Source organism: Mandrillus leucophaeus, unplaced genomic scaffold (assembly GCF_000951045.1).
Source record: "Mandrillus leucophaeus isolate KB7577 unplaced genomic scaffold, Mleu.le_1.0 Scaffold341, whole genome shotgun sequence".
NCBI lineage: Eukaryota > Metazoa > Chordata > Mammalia > Primates > Cercopithecidae > Mandrillus > Mandrillus leucophaeus.
The window spans coordinates 1,007,871-1,018,187 of record NW_012103599.1 but is presented as its reverse complement, the minus strand read 5'-3'; the positions used below and the strand labels follow the sequence as shown (position 1 = coordinate 1,018,187).

At 38.8% G+C, this 10,317-nt stretch overlaps 1 protein-coding gene across 1 annotated transcript in view; it reads left to right on the top strand.

The window, feature by feature from the left end:
* DOCK7 (dedicator of cytokinesis 7) overlaps positions 1-7,583 on the top strand; it is a 235,089-nt gene extending 227,506 nt beyond the window's left edge. The window contains exons 47-48 of the mRNA XM_011988949.1: positions 4,786-4,953; positions 7,018-7,583. Coding sequence (XP_011844339.1) covers positions 4,786-4,953; positions 7,018-7,060 — 211 coding nt within the window. The 3' untranslated portion in view covers positions 7,061-7,583. The remainder of the gene's footprint in view (positions 1-4,785; positions 4,954-7,017) is intronic.
* Positions 7,584-10,317: the final 2,734 nt, after the last annotated feature.

Genomic DNA, 10,317 nt, shown 5'->3' with positions numbered 1-10,317 from the left:
AAAAAAAAAAAAAAAAAAAAAATCCATTTGCAATTGATTTTTGTGTATGGTTCAAGGTAAGGATCAGTTTGATTATTGTCCATACTGATAACTGATAATGATCTCAGTGCCATTTGTTGAATATGGTATATGGTTTAGTGTTTTTTTCCCCCTTATGGATATCCAGCTGACTCATAACCATGTATTTAAAAAGCAGACTTTCACAGGTTTGTGGTGAAATCTGGTTTGCAGTGTCATCACTATTATACATTTCTTTCTTTCTGGTTTGCAGTGTCATCACTATTATAAATTAAGCACCCATGTTTATGTGCATATTTTTATGGGATCTTTATTCTCCTACAGTAGTCTATTTATCTCTCTTTCAGCTAATGTCATGCTCTCTACGGCAACTACTGCCGCTTTATAATAAGCTTTGCCATGTGGCGGAGCTCTCAACCTTGTTTTGTTGAAGGACTGTTTTTGGCTGTTTTCATTTTTATATAAATTTTAAATTTTAGAATCAATTTGTCACTCCATACACCCAAAAAATAACCTGAATTTATAGATCAGTTGGAAGAGAATTGACATCAGTCTATGAATATGGTATATTTTTCCATTTACTTAGGTCTTTTAAGTGTTTTCTTAATACTGTTTAAATTTTTTGTGTAGAGGTCTTGTACATTTTAAAATTTATTCTTTAGTATGTAATGCTTTTATTATTTTATTATTATTATTATTTTTTTTTTTTTTGAGACGAGTTTTGCTCTTATTGCCCAGGCTGGAGTGCAATGGCGCGATCTCAGCTCACAGCAACCTCCACCTCCCAGGTTCAAGCAATTCTACCTCAGCCTCCCAGGTAGCTGGGATTACAGGCATGTGCCACCATGCCTGGCCAATTTTGTATTTTTAGTAGAGATGCAGTTTCTCCATCTTGGTCAGGCTGGTCTCAAACTCCTGACCTCAGGTGATCTGCCCGCCTCAGCCTTCCAAGGTGTTGGGATTTCCACTACTTTGTAGTGACAGGGTCTCACTATGTTGCCCAGGCTGGTCTCTCACTCCTGGGCTCCAGCAGTCCTCTGGTCTCAGCCTGCCAAAGTGCTGGGATTGCAGGTGTGAGCCTCTGTGCCCAGCTGCGTTGACTTTGTATGTTACTTTTACATGAGAATTTTACCAGACTTTATATATTACTTTTACATGAGAATTTTATCAGACTTATTAATTCTAATAATTTATCTGTAGAATCTTTTTCTTGTCTTATAATGATAATTAGGACGTCCAGTACTGTGTTAACTAGGAATAGAGAGGACATCATTTTCTTGTTCCTTCTCTAAAAGGGTTTTCACCACTGAGTATGTTTGCTACAGGTTTTTTGTAGGTTTTTAATTAGGTTAAAGGACTACCCACGTATTTGTAGTTATGCAGAGTTTTTAATATGACAGGTTTTACAAGTTTGTTATCAAGTGCTTTTATTCTGCATCTCCTTTAATCTTTTAATCTAAAAACTTAGTGATTTTATAACCCAACTTTTCCTTTATTCCAGGGATTAAAAAACTTGATCAGTGTGGTACCTTATGCCTATAAATCCCAGCACTTTGGGAGGCTGAGGCAGGCAGATCGCTTGAGCTCAGAAGTTTGAGACCAGCCTGGGCAACATGACAAAACCCTATCTCTGCTAAAACTACAAAAATTAGCTGGGCATGATAGTGCATGCCTGTAGTCTCAGCTAATTAGGAGGCTAAGGTGGGAGGATCCCTTGAGCCCAGGAGATCAAAGCTGCAGTGAGCTGAGATCGTGCCACTGCACTTCAGCCTGGGCAAAAGAGCAAGACCGTGTCTCAAAAAAGAATCACATCTGTAATCCCAGCACTTTGGGAGGCCGAGGCAGGTGGATCACGAGGTCAGGAGATCAAGGACCATCCTGGCTAACACGGTGAAACCCTGTCTCTACTAAAAATACAAAAAAATTAGCCAGGTGTGGCAGCATGTGCCTGTAGTCCCACCTGCTGGGGAGGCTGAGGCAGGAGAATGGCGTGAACCCGGGGCCGAGATCGCGCCACTGCACTCCAGCCTGGGTGACAGAGCAAGACTCCGTCTCAAATAAATAAATAAATAAATAAATAATAAAAATAATTGGGGGAGTGTGTGTTCAATACACTGGCACAAGTTTCCAACTAAAATTGTCCATTAGTATGCCTTCTGTGGATACCAAATCCGAAGACGAGCTTAATATGTTATATAAAATGGTGTATTTGTATATAACCTATGTACATCCTCCTGTATACTTTAAATCATTTTTAGACTACTTAAAATACCTAGTATATAATGTAAATAGTTGTTAATACTGTATTGTTCAGGAAATAATGACAAGATAAAAGTCTGTACATGTTCAACACAGTTCTTTTAAATTATTATTTCAATCCATGGTTGGTCTAATTCATGCATGCAGAAACCACAGATAGGGAGGGCCAACTGCATTTTGTTTGGAAGTTCTGCAATTATTTTTATGGGTGAGCTTGGATTACAATGTTTTTCTTATAGTCCCCCCTAGGTTTTGGTATCCCAGCCTTGAAATATGAGTTGGGAACTCCCCTCAAGAATAGTTCTTTTCCCCTATACTCTGGAATCGTTTTTTTGTATACTCTGGAATAATTTTGTTACATTCGGTTTACTGGTCCCTAGAATGTTTAGTAGAATTTAGTGTTTTCTTTGTAGATAGATTTGTGACAGTTGTTTCAATTTATTTATTTTAGGATTGTTGACATTTTCTTCATTGAGTGTGTTTTGCTAAATTATATTAATCTAGATTAACAGATTATTAATAATTTAGCAAAAAATCTACACTAATCTATTAATATCAATTAATATAAATTCAGGGGGCTTTTTTGTATTAAATTGTACAGTTTTATTGGCCAGCTGTGGCGGCTCACTGCCTGTAATTCCAACACTTTTGATGGCTGAGGTAGGCAGATCACTTGAGGCCAGAAGTTCAAGACCAGCTTGGCCAACATGGAGAAAATCCATCTCTACTAAATATACAAAAACTAGCTGGGTGTGGTGACCTGAGCCTGTAGTCCCAGCTACTCAGGTGGCTAAGTACAAGAATCACTTGAACCCAAGAGTCAGAGGTTGGAGTGAGCAGAGATCATGCTACTGCACTCCAGCCTGGGTGACAGAGCAGCCACTCTGTCTCAAAAAAAAAAAAAAAAAAAGTACATTATATCCTCTGTGCCTTTTAAAACTTCTGCTGTATTTAACTTTATGTTACATTTTAAATTTCTGTTAGGGGATATTTGACCTTTTTCATTTAATCTTGCCAGAGCTTAGACTGTTTTTTTTTTAGTTTTTTCAAAGAACCAACTTTTGCAATTTTTGATACTCTATTTTAAAATTTTATTTCCTTCCTAATACTTTAAGTTGCTTAGCTCTTAATTTTTAGACTTCTAATATAAGCATTTGAGGCTATGCATTTTCTACTAAGCATCACTTTAGTTGCATTCCACAAATATATAGAAATATATTATTCGTAATTATCCTTTCCTTCATTGTCTGTCAGGGTCCAGATACTTCTCTCAAATATTTGAATAACTTGGATAAAGGACTGTCATCAAAATCTATTCATTTGGCCGGGCACGGTGGCTCACGCCTATAATCCCAGCACTTAGGGAGGCCAAGGCAGGTGGATCACAAGGTCAGGAGTTTGAGACCAGCTTGGCTAAGATGGTGAAACCCTGTTTCCACTAAAAATAAGGAACATTAGCCAGGCCTGGTGGCGAGTACCTGTAATCCCTGTTACTCAGGAGGTTGAGGTAGGAGAATCACTTGAACCCGGGAGGCAGAGGTTGCAGTGAGCCAAGATCATGCCACTGTACTCCAGCCTGGGCTACAGAGTGAGACTCCATCTCAAAAAAAAGAAAATCTATTCAGTTAAGAAATATTTGAACACAGGCAAAGCACTGTGCCAGATGACATTGGTGCCACATAAATGAGCATGATTACATCCCTGAAAGAGCTTCTAGTCGAGTGGTGATGTGAAAAAAATGCCTTCAGATAATTTTTAATTTAATGATACTGGAAATAAATGTTTAATAGATTTTAAAAGAACTCAGTTGATTATCTGTTCCCCGCCTTAAACCTAAAACAAAAGATTATTTAACAGCTAAAAAACTAAATGTCCTCATCATGGCAAATACACACATACACAACGTTTGTTTGAGACAGTCCCACTCTGTTGCCCAGGCTGGAGTGCAGTTGTGCGATCTTGGCACACCCACACACACACGTTTGAGACAGTCCCACCCTGTTGCCCAGGCTGGAGTGCAGTGGTACAATCTCAGCACACACACACACAGTTTGAGAGAGTCCCACTCTGTTGCCCAGGCTGGAGTGCAGTGATACAATCTCAGCTCACTGCATTCTCCACTTCTGGGCTCAAGCGTCCTCCCACCTCAGCCTCATAAATAGCTGGGACTACAAGAGTGCACCACCATGCCTGGCTAATTTTTGCATTTGTTTGTAGAGACGAGGTTTTGCCATGTTGTCCAGGTTGGTCTCAGAACTCCTGGGCTTAAGTGGTCCGCCTGCCTCGACCTCCCAAAGTGCTGGGATTACAGCCGCGAGCCACCGTGCCTGGCCTATATTTTGTGTGTGTGTGTGTGTGTGTGTGTGTGTGTGATTAGGCCCACATATGTATGTATGTTGTGTGTCAAGCCCACATATATATGTATATATATTTTGTGTATGTGTGTATGGCATTAAACACACAAACTATGCCAGAAGTAATTTCTTAATAACATCCTGTTTTTCCTAGGTGTGAAGATGCCTTAAGAAAAAATAAGAGCTTAATTGGGCCGGATCAAAAGGAGTATCAAAGGGAACTGGAGAGAAATTATCATCGCCTTAAAGAGGCCCTACAGCCACTGATCAACAGAAAGATCCCTCAGTTATACAAGGCAGTATTGCCTGTCACCTGCCACAGGTATGCTTATTTTTAAGTGGTTTTAGATATTCTTCCCTCTGAAAGAATATGTTCAACTAGTATAAGTCTTTTTACAGCTTGAGCATCTGTTATCCAAAAAGCTTGGGACCAGAAGTGTTTGGGGTTTCAGATTTTGGAATATTCGTGTTACACTTATTGGTTGAGTATCCCTAATCCAAAAATCTGAAATGCTGCAATGAGCATTTCCTTTGAGCATCATGTCAGTGCTTAAAAAGTTTCTGATATTGGAACATTTCAGAATTTTGGATTAGGGATATTCAACCTGTATCATCTATAATCATTCTACAAGGTAAATAACTTGAGAATCAAAAAGTTGGTACTCATATTAACCGGGACACCACATGAAGTCCTGTCATTAACTTGGAATTTTCTACAACTAAATCCTAGTTCTGTTATTTGTTATTTAAGCAGATAATTTTTTTAGATTTCTTCTCTGTATAATGAGACAGAACTTAAAGAGGTTGTTGTGGAGATTAAATGACATTACAGATGTGAAGTTCCTAGGACAGTGCCTGACATTTCACTTTATAGCACCAGAATTCTGGAAAGGACACAATAACTGCAAAAAATAAACTTTCTTGCATTGTGAAATCAAATTTACATACAAGTATTGAAGATGGTTTCCTCTCAAAATTCCCAATGGGAAACATACTATTCTCCTCCACTTTTGGTTTCCCCTTCAGTCTTTTTGGAAGTTTTTCCTTCTTGCTGCTTCCACTCCCCCTCTCACAGTCTTATACCCACCAGGTCAGAGAGCCAGGGTGCTGGGTCCCTGAGATAGGCCTAATCCTCATCTCAGTTCCTTCAGATCTCCATGGAAATTCCTTTCCATGGAAAGACTGTATTCTTTCTGACCAAAACTTTGCCTTACAATAACCGAGTTTTGCCTTCCTCTATGATCTACTTTTTGGCCAATCCTCCAAGCTTCAGTTCTTAATATTTGTAGGCAGTTTTGTGGAATTTAGAAAAAAACTTTTTCTTGATGAACAGTATCTAGCTTTCAAGACTGCTGTTTCCCTTCAAAGTAAGCTTTGAGATTTGAAGCCAGTGTGATTGATCTTTGTACTTGGCCTTTTCCTTTCCTGGAGATATTAAGCCTCATGGCTTAACCTTAATGGCAGGAAGGATAAGCAAAAGAAACCAACTGATGAGTATCGTTGCCTTCACTCTTTATTAGACTTTAAGTTTTAAATTTTTCTTTAGCATTTGAATTTTTAATTTTGCTGGTTTACAAAATCAGGAATATTTGCAGTAGGGATCCTGGACCCATGAGAGGGGAGTCCCTAAGACCCTTTCAGGAATTTCCCTAAGTCAAAACTAATTTCATATTAATGCCAAATATTAGCCTTTTCTCACTTACTCTCTTGTGAGGGTACAGTGGAGATTTCTACAGATTGAGATGTGACATTGGAAAAGATTGACTATAGAAGCAGATGTGAGACCATAGGCATTAAGCCACACTCTTACATGTAAGAGTACCACTCTCCTAAAGCTTCTTGCAAATCATTTTTAATAAGCAATGCTATTTATAGTAACATGTAATGGGTTATTTTAATAATAACTTAAGATGTTCTTAGTTTTAATTTCTAATATGATAAACATCCATATATAGCCCACATAAAAGATTCCTGGGTTCTCAATAATTTTTAAGAGTGTAAAAAGGACCTGAGACAAAGTTTGAGAACAGCTGGTTTGACTTGAAATTTAATAAACACCTGCCTTTTGCCATGTAAAAACCCCAAATCTTTTCCTGAAATCTCTCCCATTATCCCTTAAGTCCTTGTCTTGTTTATTACAATATCTGCAGCATCAACTGGACAAACGAAAAGACCAGTAAGTGGTGACTGTAATACACTCTATAGCTAAATCTATAAGCCAAAATATGTAAGGCAGAGTATGTAGGATGAGTATCCAACTTGGAAGTTAGCAAAAAATGGTGGCAAAACTTTGAGGTAACTGGCAGAAAAAAAGCATGTAAGACATTTTAAAGGTATATGCAAAAATTGTTTTCTTGTAACTATGTCCTCTCATTTTTTTCCCCAGAGATTCCTTCAGTCGAATGAGCCTTCGCAAAATGGATCTCTAAACTGAATGCACTTGTTTTACTCATCTGCAAAGAGCCATGTATTCAACATCGAGTTTGAAAAGATCTATTGGAAAACAACATGGAATGGAATTCTGGAAATTATTATTCATTGAAGAATGCAGTGGCCAAGAAAATATCAAATGTAGATTGTTAACGCTTGAGAATCATGGCTATAGTTTCTAATGTTCTGGTAACAAGCTGTTGTCTTTTAAGACATTTTAATGACTCGAAGGTACACTATACATTTACCATTATTTATACCATAGCTAACGTTAAATTTATTTACTTTAAGTTCGTATTTTTTAATTTATATTACCATTTATAGATTCATTTTGGAACCATTTTAAATGTAGTAATGCTTATTTTAAAGGTACTATTAAATATGTGAATGTTTACACTAGTTTTACTGAGTGGGACTTCAAAATTTTTATTTATTGACAATTGCAGAGAACAACTAAAGGGTTGACTCAAGAACTAGTTCCAAACCTAGCAAAAGAAACATCATAGATAGCCCCAAATTAAATAAATGAGCTTGGTAACTGTTTCAAAGTTATTTTCCATTTACATTCCCAAAAAAAAGGAATTTAGAACTGCAGAACTTTACTTAGTAAAAAAACCTTTGTGTAAAATAATTTAAATACTGGAATAACTAATACCAGTGACAACAGCTTGACTTTACGATTAAATCTTATTATACCAATGATAGTAGTATGAACTTCATGATTCTTGGCAACTAAAATGAATGATTCCTCTGTTTCAAATTAAAGCCAGCCATCAGTTTTTGACAATGTAAACCAGTAAATTAGAATCTGCTTAAAGCTATCTTGTAGCACCATGAAGGTAACACAGCTGGGGTTTGAGAGAAATCACATATTTTCTGACACTTGTAGAGTTTAGAAGCATATAAAAAGTAAAATTAGGTGCTTTAATTCATCTAAAATTATATGAAAAAGTCATACAGAAAAAAAATTCGAGAAGTAACATTTTTAATTTCTTGGCAAGTTTTTCCAAAACAATGCATAGTAATGATTTCCAGAACAGTTTAGAACAATGTTTTTTGGGTAGTAGTGCAGCTTACAGAATGGCATCATTTATAATCCTTTTCTTCTACTGACCAGTTACATGAATCACGTAAGAACTGACCAGATCGGGCCCACTGGCTCACACCTGTAATCCCAACACTTTGGGAGGCCGAGGTGGGTGGATCACGAGGTCAGGAGTTCAAGACCAGCCTGACCAAGATGGTGAAACCCCATCTCTACTAAAAATACAAAAATTAGCCAGACACGGTGGCAGGAGCCTGTAATCCCAGCTACTTGGGAGGCTGAGGCAGGAGAATCACTTGAACCCAGGCGGCAGAGGTTGCAGTGAGTGGAGATCAAGCCACTGCACTCTAGCCTGGACGGCAGTGAGACTTCATCTCCAGGTTGGCTGGGCGCAGTGGCTGAGGCCTACCTATAATCCCAGCCCTCTGGGAGGCAGGGGCAGGCAGATGATGAGGCCAGGAGTTCGAGGACAGCCTGGCCAATATGGCAAAACCCCATCTCTACTAAAAATACAAAAATTAGCCAGGCATGGTGGCGCGTGCCTGTAATCCGAACTACTTGGGTGGCTGAGGCAGTAGAATCACTGGAACCTAGAAGGCAGAGGTTGCAGTAAGCCAAGATTGCACCGTTGCACTTCAGCCTGGACGACAAAGCAAGGCTCTTAAGTCAAAAACAAAAACCCAGCACTTTGGGAGACCGAGGCGGGCGGATCACGAGGTCAGGAGATGGAGACCACCCTGGCTAACATGGTGAAACCCCGTCTCTACTAAAAATACGAAAAATTAGCCAGGTGTGGTGGCGGGAGCCTCCAGTCCCAGCTACTCGGGAGGCTGAGGCAGGAGAATGGCATGAACCCGGGAGGCAAAGTTTGCAGTGAGCCGAGATCGTGCCACTGCACTCCAGACTGGGCGACAGAGCTAACTCTGTCTCAAAAAAAAAAGAAAAAAAAAAAACTGGTCGTATTGCCTTCATTCTATAGTCAATGTAGTATATATTCCAAATACTATACTCAAAAAATATCTACTGAGAGCCTAAGTGATGGTTGATAGTCCACACTCCATGTAACTTTAATGGGCAGTATCATCTCAAATTCCTTTTATCTACATCAATTCAAAGACTGAGATTTTTCAGAGGAGTCAACATCGTTAGAACAAATCTGAGTCAGAAGGGCATATAACCTCAAAACTCAATTTGAGGAGCCAAATAAACAGTAAGGAAAAGGAAGGAGTCAAGAATGGAAATCCCTCCCCTCCAAAAGAGTGACATTTTCCCTTCTTCTTTGGGGGCAGTGATGGGTATAAACATAAGGGAGAGAATAAGGAACCCCTGAAGGGTCACTTCTCATTAGGTTACATTTATGTAAGCGTTTGGACAAAAATCTCACAAATCTCAGTAACAATATCAAAGACTTTATGATTTGTATGATTATCATGTAAAACCAATTATTTTAACATCCTTCAGAACAGAGGCTTCCTCTTAAACATTCATATGATACTGAATACTTCCTTCTTACAAACTTCATTTTTCTTAAAATGTAACTAACTTTCCCACATCAGGAATTTATATTAGTTCTTAACACTTGTCTCTCGAGTCTGAGGCCCAGTGTCTATCCTAGACCCATTCCATTCCAAACTTACAGGTAGTACTCAGGACTGTTTAAGGATTTCCATCAGTGATTCTGAAAGGTGGGGAGAACCATGATTTTATTATCATCTCATCATCCTATGGAAGAATGTAAGAGATTATGTAACTGTGTGTGGTTTTTTTGTTTGTTTGTTTTTGAGATGGAGTTTTGCTCTGTCGCCCAGGCTGGAGTGCAGTGGCATGATCCCTGATCCCGGCTCACTGCAAGCTCTGCCTCCTGGGTTCATGCCATTCTTCTGCCTCAGCCTCCTCAGTACCTGGGACTACAGGCACCCACCACCACACCCAGCTAATTTTTTGTATTTTTAGTAGAAATGGGGTTTCACATGTTAACCAGGATAGTCTCAATCTCCTGACCTCGTGAGCCACCTGCCTCAGCCTCCCAAAGTGTTGGGATTACAGGCGTGAGCCACCGCACCCAGCCTACTGTGATTTTTTTAGTTGAGAAGGTACTCCTTGTTGAAATGGGGTATGATAGTATTATCCCAATAGCATTTATATATTTAGAATCATTTCTAGGAAAAAAACTCTTTAGTACCAAGAATGTCCCTTAACAAGTCATGAAAT